At 43.6% G+C, this 18,087-nt stretch overlaps 1 protein-coding gene across 1 annotated transcript in view; it reads right to left on the bottom strand.

The window, feature by feature from the left end:
• The window catches only part of esr2a (estrogen receptor 2a), a 31,352-nt gene that overhangs the window by 1,928 nt on the left and 11,337 nt on the right, over window positions 1-18,087 (bottom strand). Inside the window, exons 2-9 of the mRNA XM_080745132.1 lie at window positions 12,296-13,216; window positions 11,639-11,805; window positions 9,131-9,247; window positions 7,956-8,270; window positions 5,101-5,239; window positions 4,046-4,179; window positions 2,933-3,116; window positions 128-390 (exon numbers count right to left, since the gene is read on the bottom strand). Coding sequence (XP_080601258.1) covers window positions 165-390; window positions 2,933-3,116; window positions 4,046-4,179; window positions 5,101-5,239; window positions 7,956-8,270; window positions 9,131-9,247; window positions 11,639-11,805; window positions 12,296-12,699 — 1,686 coding nt within the window. The 5' untranslated portion in view covers window positions 12,700-13,216 and the 3' untranslated portion in view covers window positions 128-164. The remainder of the gene's footprint in view (window positions 1-127; window positions 391-2,932; window positions 3,117-4,045; window positions 4,180-5,100; window positions 5,240-7,955; window positions 8,271-9,130; window positions 9,248-11,638; window positions 11,806-12,295; window positions 13,217-18,087) is intronic.

Here is an 18,087-nt window from a genome sequence, read left to right as displayed (position 1 = left end):
TTGTCATGTGAAGCTTGACCAATCCTCAATTCTGCATGCACGGGACAATCGGGACATGTACGGGACACACAAAGCCGCTCCTTGGAAGCGGCTTTCACCGCTTCAAATATGATAAAAGTTTCAACACCTGCGTCTCCGTTGGCTGCACGGAGCTGTACGTGCAGCTACTGTGGCTCGTCTCCACTGCTGCTGGAGGTCCAGGTGTTGGTGGGGCCGCTGGTGGTGGAGCTGTGGGAGAGCGGGGGACTCTCTCCGGGGCTCCCAGGCTCCGGCTTCCGGGGCAGACGGGAGCTGTGCATGATATGGGCGTCCAACATCTCCAGCAGCAGGTCGTACAAAGGGACCATGTTCTTCATCTTCATGCAGTGCAGGTGGTCCATGCCTTTGTTACTGCACAGAGTTGTACACAGTTCAGAGTGTTCATTTAAAACCAGAGTTAAATCAACACTGGATTCGTGTAGGGGAAAGGGATGGGTTAGCTCAGGGGTTGCCAAATGTTTCCATGCCAAGGACCCCTAAATAGTCATAGCCTCTCTGGCTACAGCCCCAGTGCCCCACTATTGCAAAAGTTGTTTTGAACAGTGCCCCAGGCCAGCGCTCCAACACTTGTGAGCGAGTGTGTATGTATTCATTTATGTATAAGGACGGTGTATGTATACGGACGGCCTCAACAGCTGCAATACCTGATCGGGTGGCCAAACTAGACAAACCTTATATTACAACATTTGTCCTTTCAACACTTTCAATATGCTGGAGTAAAGTTCAAGTACAGTGCAGGCAAACACTGATAATTATTAAGTGTCTGTAAAACCATCCATATGTAACAAGATATTTAGGGATTATTCTGAGATTATGTGGGCATGGCCACTGAGCAGAGAGCTCAGTGGCCATGCCTACATAATCTCCAAAGCTAGAATAGTATTGCTGAACACCTTTGGTGAAAACACATTAGTGTATATGTCACAGTTAGTTTGAGATTCAGTTAGATTGAGAACAGGAGCGCTCGTCGTGCGGCGCGGGGCGGAGCAAGCGGTCGCTTTGATCCACAACAATGACAACGAGACAACGTATAGCGTCGGTAGGATAGCGCCTCACCCCACGGAGGTTATGGTTAGGGTAAGGGTTAGGTTTAGGCATAGTTTTACTGAGGTTAAGGTTAGGGTTAGGCATAGTAAGCTAATGGCTAAATACAGATGAGATAGGCTAGTAGATAAACAAAGAGTTGTAGCAGACCAGTGATGTCACCGAATGCACAAGTGAATGGCTGTTGTCGCCATTGTGTGGTCAATACGCAGAATTACACAGGTGTGTTGATAAGTAACTATCAAAGTCAATACGCAGAATTACACAGGTGTGTTGATAAGTAACTATCAAAGTGAATTGATCCAGGTGGTGGTAGGGGTGTGGTGAACTACAAAACGAGCACTCTTACCCCAATCTCACTGAGTTACCCAAACTAACTAACATATATACTGTAGGGTCTGGACTGACTGTTGTTTTCAGAGTCTCAATAACTCAAGACATTCCTTTTAAGCAAGCACTTCTTACTGCACAAAAATGTTGACAGTTTCAAAAAGGTATTCCATCTAAAAGCCATAGAACGTACAATAAAATGAACACGCCAGAGATGTATATACATGAATGCTAATTTGACATTGTGTTTACTTGTTCCAAACCCCCAAATCACTAAGTACAGAGAATTTTGTTTATTCTGGGTGAAAATAAACGATTTGCTCTTCACTATAATTGATGGGATGAGTAAAAGGCACTGCTTGCAATTGCAACCAATTATTTGCACTCAACATACAGTACAGCTGGTGAGTGTACCTGCCAGGGCAGGAATTTCATGTAGACCATGAAGGCCATGGCCGCTGTGCCCCCTCACAAATGGGAGGACACTCACACAGACCGTGAGTCACCACACTAAGGAGGCACCAGATGTCCTTCCTCCAAAGAGCATACAAGGCAAGCTTTACCAGAAGTAATAGAAACGTTTTACTGTTTGATGATTTGTTTTTTAACATTTTATCTTAGAGCGATCCTCTTGAATCTATAAGAAAGATCATAATTTACATTTGTATGTAAAGTAGTACAGAGTTTGGTGATGTCCTAATCAATGGAGCAATTATTTTTGATTTCTTGCCCACCTTTGAAGTTACATCATGGCAAATTAACTTCACAACCCAAACCTCTAACAAAGTGTCCTAGTCCTTTAACTGCATGAAAAATAAAATCATCCTTCATTATTTATGTGGGCCAAAAAGCCTATTTGATGGCCTTTTTGCAAAATCCTGGATGTGCCTCAACAAAAAAAAAAAAAAGAAAAGAAAGAAAAAGTGTCCGTGCTCCTAAAATAGGTACCTTCTATTATATGGAAATATAATTGAAATATAGGTATGTACAGTATTTTCTGGACTATAAGGCGCACCTGACTATAAGGCGCACTGTCAATGAATGGTCTATTTTCAAACTGTTTTCATATATAAGGCGCACCTGACTATAAGGCGCACATAATAGACGCTACCGTTGCGTTATGCATCAAACAGATGGAAATGTGCTAAAGGGAATGTCAATGTCAATGAATGATCCATATATAAGGCGCACTGGACTATAAGGCGCACCGTAGTTTTTTGAGAAAATTAAAGGCTTTTAAGTGCGCCTTATAGTCCGGAAAATACGGTAAGTAGATCAGGGGGTGCTTATAGTCGATATCAGGCGAACAATGAGGGCCTCTATCCCCTTTACAATGTGCAAGACCTCTGGGAGATGGATTACTGAGGTGGAGCACTACTTCCACTATCAGCTCCCCTAACACATTAGTTACCCTGTGCTACTCATATGCCGAGTTGGTGTGCCTGGGATCTAACCCAAATGTAACCACATGGACCCACACACTCAAGAGTATTTTATAGTGTGGTATTTTATTTTTTACCTGATATGGCGAATGTTTATGAGCAGCATGAGCAGGTGGGCGAGGCGGCTGGACTGTTGTCTGAAGGTGAGACCAGTTTTGGCGATGGCCCACACCAACGCATCTGTTACTGCATCCAGCAGGCGCAACAGCTTGGAACGACTCTGCAACTCATCGCTCCCCTCTGATGTGCTTGTGAGAATGTCTAGACACACACACACACGCACACACACACTTGTTACACTTAAACACCCTAGTGTCAATATTCTGGGCATGTCATACTGTAGGTGGCCATTCAGTGAAAACAGGCTAACATGTGAAAATAGAATCTACAATCTCGCAAGCTTGTAGGTCATGTATTTTTGTTGTCTGAAGTACAACAAAGTATATAGGGTTTAAGTGGTTATTTAACTATAAGAAAGGAGTATCTTTTCTGCAGAGAGAAGCTGTATGTATATATATATAAGTATTTTAGCTGCATATAGCTGTCTTGCATGCAAACACGCGCACACTTTCACAATTATAATTGTGTATTTTCAGTGAAGAGATAGGGGCAAACAAGAGCGGACAAAGTAATACCACAGAGCCAACTCAGTTCAGATTGACTAAGTATAGAGGATTTAAGTCGCTAAGGGGTTAATTATACAAGCATGCCTAAGATCTTATGCTGCCTTTTCAACTGAAGCATCAGCTGCAACTGATTCAATTTTAATTGAGCGGAAAGGTGGCTCGGCGTGACTAAGAGCGCCAGCTAGACGTAACAACTCACAATAGCGGAGCTGATCCAAGTGACCGGTAAGCAGGTACTGCCTGTTACTCGCGCGCATTCAACAAAAGCCCTGCAGTGAGAGGACAGCGAGGCGAGCCAAGCAATACGCCGTGTTCCCATTAGGTCTCTCAATGTGAGTTATTTCGCCTCTTCCCCTTGCCAAACCTCCCTACACTTACATAAAAAGATAGGATTACGCTCTGAAGCAACAATCACTTGGCAACGGTTTAAAAAAAAGTGAAAAAAGGGTATGCACACACACGCACACAGTGAAATAAAGTAATTAAGGGTAGTTACAAGTTTGTGTGTTTGTGCAGATACACTCATGCAAATATATACACGCATGCATGCAAACACAGACTCACTGGCATTGAGGAGGATCATGGCCTTGAGGCAGACGTACTCCTCCCTCTGCAGTTTGAGCTCTCTGACCCTGGATGTGGCGGCTAGCAGCATATCAAAGATCTCTGCAAAGCCCTGGACGCAGCTCCCCTCCTCTCTAGCGTTACAATACACAAACCAAGATACATGACTGATTTACATCTGTGCACACATTATCCATACTGTATGTCCTGCCCAACTGTGACAAGTGAAAAGAATTCAAATAAGCTCAAATTCCAGGCTTTCCAAACATTTTATTTGTTTATTCAACTAGGCTGCTGTAACAGAAATCACCTGGATATACAAAAATTACACAAATGGAAGACGTGTCCAAGTCCATTCTACTAGGGGAGTAGTAAAGTAATCACTTTGGGAACCAACAGTTCCCAAGCCATGCGGCCCATAGGGCAGGAGCCTATCACCCGTTTCTGTAGTGTGAGGCGGCTGGCATCCGCCAGCCATGATGTTCAAGTACACCCCCTGGACAATATGATGCTAGTATGTCACAGGGACTTACCCCCAAAGCAATGATGATGACTGAGCTGGTTAGGGGAGTTCCTGACATTAACATCTGTCACATGACTTTATAGACGATGGAATTATGAATCGTGGATGTTTGGCAGTTTCACACTTGAGGTCTTCACAGGTCTACCTGAACCAAGTGTTTTATTATAGTCAATTGGACCCGGGAAGGCTCATTCTATTAACTGAGTCTGTCTATCATTATGTGTAATATATTCGTACTGTAATCAAACTATACCTCCATGATATCAAGGTGCGTGATCATGAATACTTCATCAAGACGAATGCATGTAATCTTTTATCATTGCCTCTTACAGGAGGCTGCTGTGTAGATGCATTTTAAATGGCAATTAATATGTGAGAGTCAACAGTCTGGCTCCCGCTCCAGAGACAAGGCCTAACTTAAAGTGGATGGTCGCTCCGGCTTAATGCATTCAATTAACGAGGGTCTGTGTGGCAGACAACCCATTTCGCTGCTTGTACCTGTATAAGTGACAAATAAAACCTTGATTCTTACCTGCTCAGGCTGAGGTCAGCGGAGAAGATGAGTTTCCCTGGGTGATCCACAGACCTCCACATCAGGCCGATCATCAGCACCTCCAGCCAGCAGCACTCCAACAAATGCACTTGGTCCACCAGACTAAGCTCCACAAACCCTGGGGAGGGGACAGAGGGGTCAGAGGTATTTAATAAGTCCACGTAAGACCTTTATTGTGGCCCAGCCCAGCCAAGATGGAGGATATCCTGATGGCTCAGCACATTTCATTTAAAGGTGATTAGTTAAGATATTTATGGCCAATTATTTATATTAATTACGTCGACTCTCCATAAGTATAGTGATAATATTATCAAAATGTACCAACAGGACAAGTTTAAAATTGCCATCTTAAAATATTATTGTAATTGCAACATTCAAGCAGTTTTTATGTTTTCTTGTCATGGCTGTTTGTTTGTCAAAGTGATTTCAAGTGCCTTTAAGGTGTCCAGGGGGTGTGCTTGTACATCAAGCTGCCTCACACTAAGGAAACAGGTGATAGGCTGACCAATATGGGCCACAGGCTTGGGAACTGTTGGTTCCCAATGCTACTATTCTGCACACTCTGCCCCAAGCCTAGCCCTGATGAAGGGAAGACAGGCATCTGACCTGTTGTTGTGCGGTTGGTTAAGTGCTTAGTGTCGGCTTCACAGAACCAGACCATTATCGTGTGTGTGTGTGTGTGTGTGTGTGTGTGTGTGTGTGTGTGTGTGTGTGTGTGTGTGTGTGTGTGTGTGTGTGTGTGTGTGTGTGTGTGTGTGTGTGTGTGTGTGTGTGTGTGTGTGTGTGCGAGAGAGAGAGAGAGAGTGTTAGGCCGGCTACAGACCTAAAGGCACAAAAACGAGTGCGTGTCGTGTGGGGGAGGCGGGGGGCAGGCACAGCGCAATGCATTCCGGATGGGAGTCGAGTGGTTTGAAGTCGAGTGCGAGTCGTGTGGTGTTGTGTGGTTGCGTCCAACTTGCTCACGACTCGCACAGAGACAGTTGTAGGCGAGCACTGGGGAGCAGACAAGCTGCACTTGATGAGACAGAAGGCAGGGTTCAGCTGCCAACCAATAGGAGAGAACCACCGTTCTGCGGCGAAACTGGGCAGAGCACACTTGTAGTCCACTACACTACAGTGCGTTGAGCCTTCGGTCTGCAGTGATCATCGCGCTGTCTCTCCTCTTCCCTCGTTCTCCTGGCCATTTCAAGCCGCTTCTCCCTCCTTCTCCTTCTCCTCGCCACCAACACCGCCAATACAAGCGCCCTTTTGCGTCCTCTAAACAACATTTTGCCCAACAGGTGTCACCAAGCAGCAGCAGTACTGTCCACCGACGCCAACTCCAAAAAGACTACACGCTCGAAATCCACTTACACTTCCGCCTCTCGCTGGACGGCCCACGTCCGCAAAGCATTGTGGGAAATGTATTCTTTTTTGGAACAGACTTTCCAAACGGAACAGACTCGCACTGAACACAGAACGTTCCAGTCTGAGTGCGGCCTGAGAGTGTGAGTGAGTGAGTGAGTGAGTGAGTGAGTGAGTGAGTGAGTGAGTGACATAACAAAGAGACTGCAAAACAGCCAAAAGGCAAGCACAATCCACATCTAAGGCCAGTCTAGGCTGGGTGCTGGACTAAAGTAGAGAAATAGAAAAATAAAAGTCTGCACACCAATTTATGCTCCCAAAGAGTATGTTTACTTTTTTTTTTACTTTTTTGTAACCACAAGTAAACTTACTCTTTGGGAGCATAAATTGGTGTGCAGACTTTTATTTTTCTATGAGAGTGAGAGTGAAACACTTCCTGAAGTGTTTTGGTATATTGTCTTTATTGTATTATAAATATGCTAAATAGAAAATATACAAATAATAACAACCAACAACAAACGCTTTAAATGCTATCACACCTGTCTAAAGCATGGGAAGTCTCCAGTTTTTAAGTGCAGAGCTGAAATCAACTAATTAAATTATGTAAATTAAACAGCATATTTAACAGCAGCTGCAGTTTTAACTGTTGGTCAGTATTAAAGCATTGAGTCTGCTCTTTGCTTAATAAAGCAGGGGCAATGACTATGTCTGTTAGAGACAGTATTTTCTTAACAATCCAGTATCACCGAGCAGCCATTATGTGAGAATAGTAAAAAAGATAGAACAAGGGCCTACCGGTCCAAGCGCATACCACATAGGCTCAGTATAGTTTGACAGCGTGTCGCTGGTTTGAGTCCGATCCCGACTACATTTGCTGCACGTCACTCCCTATCTCTCTCCCCATTTCCTGTGCTACTTCCTATGTCTTTCCTGTCTACTGTCCTATCAATAAAGGCATAAAATGATGGCTCAGTGTTGAAGACAGGGTTAAACAACTCAAAATAGTCAATGCAAATCTGCCGTCAATCCCCTCAGTACCTGATTATGTGACCAAACATCTCTAAAAGGTTAGCGACACCCACAGCCACAACACCAGAGGGATGGGTAAATTCTCCTTCTACAACACTGCCACCCAGGTGTGGAATTCCTTGACTACTTCCTTTAAAACATGTAGCTCGCTGGCTTCCTTCAAAACTGCCCTGAAAACTCACCTTTCAGGAGGCCAGAGGCGGTGGTAGTTATCAATTCTCCCATACAGGCGAGAAATGAGCACCTTACCTTAGCCCCACCCCCCTACCCTTTACATATAGTGTTTTTATAACTGCCATGATACTTGAATGTTTTTTTGCTTGCCATGAATTGAATACCAAGGACTTCTGGGCCGGGCCGGGCCGGGCTGGGCCTCAGGCCGGCCCAGTAGGGCCCAGTTTGAGCCGGGCCTTAATTTTCAGGCCCGGTGAGAACTCTTAACACACACAATTGAACTGTACCTGGAATCTTCTTGGCCCAGCTTATCATGTGGACCAGTTCCTTATCAGCCAGGTTGGTGAGTGACATCATGACGTTGGCCTCTGTCAGTGGCCTCCTCATGTCCCTCATGAGGAGGATCTCCGGGGGCTCCGCCTCCATGATCCGTCCTATCAGCTGCTCCGGTGTGAGCAGAGCAGGGTGGGGCTCATTTGGTTGCCCGCCCACTACCGCAGTTAGTACCTCCCTCTTTGGTCCATTAGCTGCGCTGTGTGAAGAGTAACGGGTGACTCGCCTCATCTGGGCGTTCCTGCAGTTCCCCCGATCTCTTCGCATCCCTACACCAACAGAAGACAACAGTATAGTCAAAACACCAGGTCTTAAGTTACTTTAAGTCATAAAACCTGGTACACTCAGAATAGGACCCAACGTTTCTTTGACGATTTAAAATTTGTTCCACTATTTTAATTGGCACATTTAGGGGTCCCCAACATATGGCCTGCGGTACAGTATAGTCTGTGTTAAAGGAGTAATTCACCCTAAAATGTAATTTTTTCTGTTGATTAGTCACGCCACGGAGACTTGAGTTCAATAATTTATTTTTATTTTTTTTGGTCGCATTCCTAAGACAAAATAAATGATGGGCAATGGGGGTAAATTTACTATAATCAAATTATTGTCTTAGGAATGTGACAAATACAAAAAGATATTATTGAACTCAAGTCTCCATCGCATGACTAATAAATAGGAAAAAAAGTCATTTTGGGGGTGAACTACTCCTTTAATACTGGAAATACTCACAGACATGCTATATTCAACTGTCAATAACTGGAGAACGGAGGGTTGCTTTGAAAAACTTTTTCGGGGAAGCACAAAGAAATCCTCCGTGTCAGTGTCGATCGGGGGATCGCTCGTACTGGACATAAATATTCTGTGACTACTTGAAAAGATAAGGAAAAACATTTTTCTTTTTTATTGCATTTACCCTGGCAGTGGATGAGTTAAGAGAGCCACATTCCTTTAAAACACCACATGGAAGAGAGGAAAGGAAGTTCCTTCCTCATTCAGGGGGAAAGGACCTTTATTTGAGTTAAGAATTCATTTGGATTTTGCTGCTGTGCCAGGGTGGAACAGGAGACGGCACAATAATATACATACAGTATATACTGTATACACACACAAACAGGGAGATACGAACCACACTTGGTCATGCCAGTTTCGTAACATTTGCGAAGGCGGCAGGCCTGGCAGCTCTTTCGTCGGTTCTTGTCTATAGTGCACTGGTTAGTTGCAGGGCAGATGTAATCGTTGTGTCCTTAAGAAATGAGAGACAGGGCATCAGGGTAGACAAGGAGAGATGAAGGGGGGAGAGGAGGGTGAAAAGGAAGGAATGAGCTACAGCATGAGGCATGATGACACTGGTCAGTGGGCACAGAAGTCAAGTCAAATATATTTATACACGCTGTGGGTTAGGGTTAGTCTGTACAGACTGCTTGGCTAATATCACAAATACAATAAACTCATACATAAACAACAGGACATACAGCTCAAAAGACAAACCAGGACCTGCATAGGCACAAGCCAAAAAGAAGCCACATAAGGACAATTCAAATGTTTGCAAATAAAGGTACTTTTAAGCCTGGATGTAAAACTTAAATGGAGAGGCAGATCTACTGTTAACAGGGATGGGAAATGCACATGCAGCATGGAAGAGGAAATTAGATCAAGACAGAGAGCTCTAAGGAGGAAGAGCAGAGATGTTTAGGGGGTGTGGGGAATCATGGGAAAGCCTATCATGGAGGCCTCAGAGGCGCAGACTGATGAAGCATTTACGACCCGACCCAAAAGCATAAATTATTGATCAGGGAGTGAAAAAGCAGCACACTGTTGAATTTCTGACATATCATATAAATACTAGGGCAGATGGCGGAACGTTCCGGTCAATGATTAAAAAACCCTACAGGAACAGTGTATTCTTTAAACAGCAACTTCTCAAAGGAAAATCCCGTATTAACTTTTTATATCCATTATTTGTACAGCAGCTTCGTTGCAAGAAAGCTCTTAAGGGCCGTTCACAAGGAGCATAAAACGACTATAACGATAACTATATCCTTAACTATTACACTGTGTGTGTGTGTGTGTGTGTGTGTGTGTGTGTGTGTGTGTGTGTGTGTGTGTGTGTGTTCTGTCTTCTATCATACCTGTCAACACTCCTGAATTTAGCAGGAGACTATATTATCGGCCTTCCGATATTATATGCCGACATGATCATAAGATCTTAAGATTTTTTTAGAAAGTAACTTTTTACGTTAGAAAGTTACAGGACTGTATGGTGTGTGTGTGTGTGTGTGTGTGTGTGTGTGTGTGTGTGTGTGTGTGTGTGTGTGTGTGTGTGTGTGTGTGTGTGTGTGTGTGTGTTCTGTCTTCTATCATACCTGCCAACACTCCTGAATTTAGCAGGAGACTATATTATCGGCCTTCCGATATTATATGCCGACATGATCATAAGATCTTAAGATTTTTTTAGAAAGTAACTTTTTACGTTAGAAAGTTACAGGACTGTATTGTGTGTGTGTGTGTGTGTGTGTGTGTGTGTGTGTGTGTGTGTGTGTGTGTGTGTGTGTGTGTGTGTGTGTGTGTGTGTGTGCGCGCGACATGAAATGTGAACTTAACATAATCACAGTAAAGGTCTTTGCATTCTGCTAAGTTTTTTTGGCTGAATATCGGAGAGAATTTCGGAGCACGTCAATTAAAAAAATCTACCTCAAGTTATGTCAATGACGTTTGCACACTGCCCCCGTTTCGTATTTATTTTCGGACCAGGGTAATTTTTTTTCTGATATTCGCAACTGGGTCCCTTGCTCTCTCTCCCCTCTCTCTCCTTTTTTTGCGGATTTCAGATTTCCAACGAAAAAACACAGCAGTGTGCAACCAGCTTAATCAGTAATACTAAGTCAGTAAATACTAAGTGAATAAGTCAGTTAATAACAAGTGAATACTTGTTACTCACACATAAAAAAAACATGTTTGTTCATTTTATAAACTTAACTTTATAAATTGAATTATAGTCAGATTGGGAATATAATATAGCCTACAAATATTTAAGAGCTTTCAAAATACAATTTAAAAATCAATATAATACTGTTTAAGGTCTTTTTTATATATATATAATTATTTAATATGTATGGACCCACAGACACCCTGTAAAAAGGAGCACCGCTGCCAGGTATTCAGTGGTGAGGACTGAATTAGGGTTAAATACATCAATGTGTGCTGTGTGCTGGGGTAGCTGATTAAAATATTGTATGGCATATTTTATGGTTAAAGCACTATTTGGAGATGTGCTTCACCAGGTACTACAAAGCAAGTTCAACATACCTAGGATATCTTTTTGTTATCCCTAACAACTGCAGTCACGCAGAGAGATTACATGATGGTGTTTATCAACGCTGTAAATCAACCCAGGTTTTTCTAAAGCAGCATATGACCAATAATAATCCATTATTATTCTAGCTGAGTGGCATGTCCATTACTGGACAATTAAAATGATAATCCAGGCTAAAAGCAATTTGCAGCTGCCAAATGCAGGAAATAGAGCTGGCAAAATAAACTGCACGAATCCAAGTTAAAAGTCTTAAAAATCAGAAGACTGCACAATATCGAGATAAAACAACACACAGTTAATGGTTGTTGTCGGTTGTCTCACCTTGGATGCTCCTCTTAAAGAAGGCCTTGCATCCCTCACAGGACCAGACACCGTAGTGGTACCCTGAAGCATAGTCATGACACACAGCACAGAAATGGAGGTCTGCCTTTCCCCCTGATGACACCACCGTCTCCTCACTGTCCTGGGACCTCTTCCTCGCCATCTTACTACACAGTAAAATCCTCAGTGTTAATTTAACAGAGTGTAATTCTTTGGACCAAAATGGACCCAGCAAGACCTACCAGAAACATAATTTGTAATCAGCAATACCCTCAGTGTTCATTTAACACTTGTAGTGTAAAAACATCAGAAAATGGGTTTTAATTTACTTCTGAGAGTAACGGACCTTAAGTTAAATTAACTTATTATATCGTCGTTGTCGGGTGGAAACCTTGCATGTCCAAAACCATTTTTATTCATCTTTTTTGTAAAGGATTTAAATTAGTGAAAATAGACGATCTACAAGCAGCCAATGCCTAACATTGCAAGGAGTTGTGTGCTTGTAGATCTGCTATTTTCACTACTTTTGTGCAACACTTTTGTATGATGAAGTAGGGCTTTAATTTACCAAAAAGATACAAGGTTTCTGCCCGGCAGTGACGATATTCGACATTTACAAAATTGCTCCACAATCACCAAGTCACACACTGGCATTACCTGCTGTCCATCAAGGCGCTGTCCCGTGAGGACATCTCCACCCATGGGCTGTGGATGGCCTGAGCGTGCTGGGGGCAGGACTGCGGGCGATGCAGGGGCAACGGCGCCCCCATGTGACCGTGGCGGGACCAGAACAAGGAGGGGCTCAGGGACTGGCGGACGGAGGGGCAGTCTGGGAGGCCTGCGCTGGCGTAGCTGAAGAGCGCCGGGCCATAGAACGGTATGGCGGCAAAGTCGTGACCCAGGTCGGTGTACGGCGACGGGATGCAGATGGGCTGAGTGGCTTCGAGGGGTTGCAGCGTGGGGGAGGACGAGGAGCTGAGGACACGGACGCCAACCCGACTGGAGTCAACCTCCTGGAGCTGCAGGAGGGGCTGGTCCCTCTCGGGGGAAGAGGCAGCCATGGCAACTGCAAAAAAAGTGTTCCAGTGGTCGCTAAAAATGCAACATCCTCCTCCAAGCAGTCAGGCAGTCAGTAATAGGCTTAGTCCCCGACACAATTGACGTGGGATGACAGGAATGAACAGCAGTGGTTTGTTTTAAAGCTACAATCGGTAGCTTTTATTTCCTAACTGGGATTCGAATCGGGGTCTACTGCTGAGCTGGCTGTTTTGGCCAACGGATCTGATACACGTTGAGCTTCATGTACAACAGGCAACAAGGTCTTAAGTTCTCAATAGAATAGACGGAAGACCGCCTCCAAACGCAAATTGTATCAGTTATATTTTTGTACTTTTAGGCAGTAGAGATGAACACCATCACTGGCTATTCAGCTTGAGAAACATCCGAGGGCCATCAGTCCACCAAGATCAGAATAGTGTGATGTTCCAGATGTTGTGCAGGCCACATCCCAGTGCAGTCACAGGCATCTGACGTCATCAAAAGGTGACATACAGTCTGCGACAAGGGACAGGATTCCACCTAGAGGGAATTAAGGAAAACATTGGTTTAAGTATGTTGTAATCATTTGTATGCAATATTTGTAATGGAGAGGGGTGTAAAGGATGGTTATGATGTAAAGAAAGGGGATATTATGTACAAAATAAATAATGAAGAGGCACTTTTAATATAGCAAAGGTTTTTTTAACTACCTTATTTTATTGTGTAACAAAACCGCAACCACACACAATGTAAACATGCCTTTTAAGTATTTTGTAATACATATCATTTGAATTACATTTGTATATTTTGTCAAAATAATCAGGACAATATACTATATACACTTCACCTGTTGTATAAAATACATTGAATGGCCAGTAGGTGGCTCTGGCAACACTTGCCATTAAAAGGGCAGAACTTACATAAACATTAATTTACACTTACAATGAATGCACTGATATTCTCTCCACAGTGTAGGGTTTAGGTTATTAATCGTTATTTAAAAAAAAACACTGTTCCCTAGTCCCATGTTGCCAGAAAATCAGAGATATCCATCTACAGTACATCCAATACTGTATATGGTCTAGAAAAGTGGTGAGAATTCCCACTAACAAACCTATGCTTGCTTATCACAGTGCCGATATGAAGGACTGCCTTAAGTCTTTGCATTGGTCCAGCAAAAGGCTCCAATACAGTTATGTATTTGTTTTTGGTTTATTATTTCCCCCGACGTGTGCCGTCGCCACCAGGTGGGCATACAGTGACTGATGATCTGGCTACGCGAGACTTGAGGGTGATTAATCTATGGGTGATTAATACACTGTTGCGTAGAACGCCAAGGGTAGCTCTTCCTTAACAAAGTACTGTGATCGCCCTGGCCAAGGGTCCCTGACAGAGCTTGTGTGTTTGAGGGTGTCCTGTCTTTCAGTGATATGGCAATCAGTGTATTGGAGGCAGATGTGACTCTCCTAGTATAAAGATTATTTCTCTTCCTCCAAGACTAACAGAAGATGACTTTGATCTATGATGTATAATTGCATTCCCTTAATTTGGCAGGATGTCCAAAAAAAACACTCATTGTTTAAACCTTTGCATGTTTATATGTGTTTGTTATTGTCAGAGAGTCTGGCCATAACAGTACAGCAAATTGCTCAAATGAAATAGCAGAGGACAAACCACTGGTTTGTAACAATCTCAAGGTGCTCCTGAATCAAGAATGTAAAGACTGTCACTGTACAGTAGGTGAGGCTGCAGCACATTCAGATGATTATGTTGACCTGTACAGGTTACGAGGTTGCAGTGGGAATTCCTGTGTTTAGGCCTTTGGGGTTGGTAGACAAATTGCCAATGCTGAAGGAAGTAATTTCTCCAACCACACCAGTGGTGTTTCAGATGCATAATTAACATGTGCTTTACCCAGGGTTCTTATTCTTTGAAGGTGAAATTAGGGTGCGCTCTGCTTTTCCTGGGAGATGATGTAGTCAGGGGATGAGTTTGGGCAGAACAACAAGCAGAACAGTTCTTTCAGTTTGTCCAGTACAGCGTGGTTACTGGTTATGTCCATTTAAAAAACAAAAAAAGAGACTTGCTTCTGCAGATCTGCACAGGAGAGGGTGGAAGACCTGTTCGACCATTGAGCTGAGTTATGTAACAGTCAGGGTCGCTGTGTAGGGCTCGTGCAGCCCTATCGCTGTGCTCAACCTGTGCATTAGTTCAAGGGAAACACTAAGGGTTGCCCTTTTGCCCAGGGCAAGTAAAACACATATTCAAGCAAGTGAAGTTGTCTTTCTGGTTGCCTAAAAGGGTAAGTGGGTTTGACAGACTTTTTAGGGACTGGCATTCTGGCAAGCATCTTTATCTTGTTCACTATTCGCACAACCTAAGATAAGTATTCATAAACATGATCAAATGTCTCTATAGATCTCTTCTCTGACACACAAACGCATGCTCCGGTTGACTAACGTGAGCGAGCAAGCGAGAGACAAAGTGTTTAAAAGGCATAACATTTATGTGGGGGTGACGGCCCCACAGCCTCTGTCAGGGCTTCAGGGAGTAGGCGTGTCCTTTCTTTCAGGTTCCTGGCTGAAGAAAAGTGGCAATCGGTGGATTGGAGGGGAGGAAGCTAGCCAGTGGGTCCAGTGATTATAAAGATCTGCCTTGTGTAGTGGTTAGGGTTAGGGTTAGGGTAAAGCTGGCCATACACTACACGATAATCGGGCCCGACTGAATCGGGTAGAATTAAACACTACAGGATCATTTTTTTAGATTATCTGGCCAGAGAATCCAAACGGGCTCACACTAGCCGTTTTGAACAGTCGGGCGCACCGCACGCTACAGGATTCTATTCCGATTGAGTCGGGCCCAAACACGGCAATAATAAATAAATAATGTAGGCTATATAATGAATACAAAACGTCACTGTTCCGAGAGCTTCGCCTTGCAACACGCGCGCAGACGCACATACAAACAAACACATTATGTTATCCACTCACAAACACACCATTGCCTCACGCAACGGAAAAAAAAAAAAAAAAAAACCTTCAAATGATACTATGACTATGAGTTCACTTTGACGCGTTTCATGTTCATCCAGGACCATGGATCAACTCTGATCGACTTTCCCCCTCTCTCTCCACTGCTAAAGTCAAGTGCTGCGCGCTGTCTGCTGGTGCTTCTCATGGTGCCTGCTTTATGATTAGTCGTATGACTGTGTTGCGCAGAGAACATATCAGATCTCCAAGATCAAACTGCGTCCCTCCGCGCCACATTGTAGGGTTTGTAGATCAGGCAGTGGGCGTGTAGGCCTACTTGCACTCGTGTGCTGTTCCCACTCCAGTCTGTGACTGACTGGTAGTGACTATTTCTGCTGATATAAAACAAACTCTCGACCATTGAGTCTTAATTCCCATCGCAAGCAATCATGATACAACCTGGGAGGATGGATGTGGATCATTATTTGAAATAATAAGCAGTGTATTTATGTGTATTGCTTTTTTTTTGGGGGGGGGGGGACTAGTTTTCAGTCCCAAATATACTGTAATGCTTTAAAAAGGAAAGGCCTATTAGGCCTAGCCTATATCCATTATGTTTCTTTCATGTCCGCTCCAGGTTTATCATTGTCAGTTTTGATAAAGTCATTTTATTTTTTAATAGTTAAGGTAACGTGCGCGCATATTTTCTAAACCTGCTGTCTGTTAAAATACGAAACGCCTGGCTATGCGGGGCGCGCTGTGCCCGGAGTAGCCAGGAGTTGTTAACCCAGCTGGTAGATCAAACAACGAGTTGTACCTATGGCCAATTGGAACTTGAAAGGAGTAGAGATTACATAACTGCATCGTGCACGGACCATCAGAGAAAGTGACTGACGTGGGGTGAGCTGCTGTTGTAGGCTGCTTCCACCACGGACGGTTCAAGTTCAAGACAGGTTCAAGTTCAAGACAGGCACGTGGCTGCTTTTACTTTAGTGGCCATGGCCTAGGCTTTCAATCATGATTTCCCCTGTCTTTAAATTATCGCGGTGTGGGCGGATGGATCAATCAAATATAATCATTAAAAAAAGATCCGAGTGCACGGAGATCCAAATCCAATGTCCCAGAGAGAGAGAGAGAGAGAGAGAGAGAGAGAGAGAGAGAGAGAGAGAGAGAAAGAGGACGGTTCTGTCTGGTCCATTTGAAGAACTGTAATCCAGCATTTTGAGGTGGAAACATGGAGAATGCACAGGTTTATCATACATTTGAGAGTGAGAACCATAAGTTTAATGTAACTTAATTGGAGTTGGAGGAGGAGAGCAGAGCTGGAAAGTTATTAGCGAGTCCAGACTTGCACTAATTGGTTTGGCCTAGTTTCACGTCTTTGTTGATTGATTGATTGATTGATTTCGTGTGTGTGTGTGTGTGTGTGTGTGTGTGTGTGTGTGTGTGTGTGTGTGTGTGTGTGTGTGTGTGTGTGTGTGTGTGTGTGTGTGTGTGTGTGTGGAGAGAGAAAAAGAGATAGCTCTGTCACTCAGATGCTCAGAGACTTGCGCGGCTGCTGTACCTTTTCAATCAGTCCCCTGCTGCTATTCCAGACCAGTAGAAAGCCTACTGATCCAGGAAAATATCAAACATGTTTGAAAAGAGTCGGGCAACCCCCGATCGTCCTCCGAGCCACTCGGCTGGGCTCCGAGTGGATCTGTGAGACCTCACGCTAGACGACGTTCATGCCCGATTGTCGGGCCCGTTTCAGTCGGTGGCAGCCCGATTGTCGGGAGGGTAATTAAATAGCCCGATTATCGGCTAGTGTGCGGCCAGCTTTAGGGTTAGTGTCTCTTCATCCTGGGCCACATGTGGAGCAATTGGAGCATGGCCACAGAAGAGCACTTAGATTTTTGCTGTAAATTTACATTTGTTAATTTTGCAATTATGTGTATGATTGCGTTGTTGGAAACTGCATATGTTGTAATCTTTTCCAATATATCTATATCTATATCTGATCCAATACCTATAATTTAACTTTTGAAGGAAAAGTTTTGTCTGGAAACTGGACGAGCCTACGATCGTGTAAGCAAATGTGAAGACAGGACAGCACAGCCAGCCACACACACAGCCACACACACACACACAGACAGACACGTATTAGTCTAGAATAAAAGGTTTAAATCTAATAAATAATAATGGATTGCATTTTTATCGCGCTTTTCCAAGTGCTCAAAGCGCTTTTTGTAACCATGCTGTTAATACAAATATTTCCTAATCATATGAATTGTGTTTTATGGCAATAACTATAGGTGCCAAAGAAGAAGAAAAAAAGGCATTTGGATGTTGGGGATTTGGAATTTAAATTTACTTTTACACATAAACACACACACACACACACACACACACACACACACACACACACACACACACACACACACACACACACACACACACACA

This window comes from Nannobrachium achirus (assembly GCF_963921795.1).
Source record: "Nannobrachium achirus genome assembly, chromosome: 16".
Taxonomy (NCBI): Eukaryota; Metazoa; Chordata; class Actinopteri; order Myctophiformes; family Myctophidae; genus Nannobrachium; species Nannobrachium achirus.
Note: the sequence above shows the minus strand (reverse complement) of the source record. Positions and strands in the feature narration are given on the sequence as shown.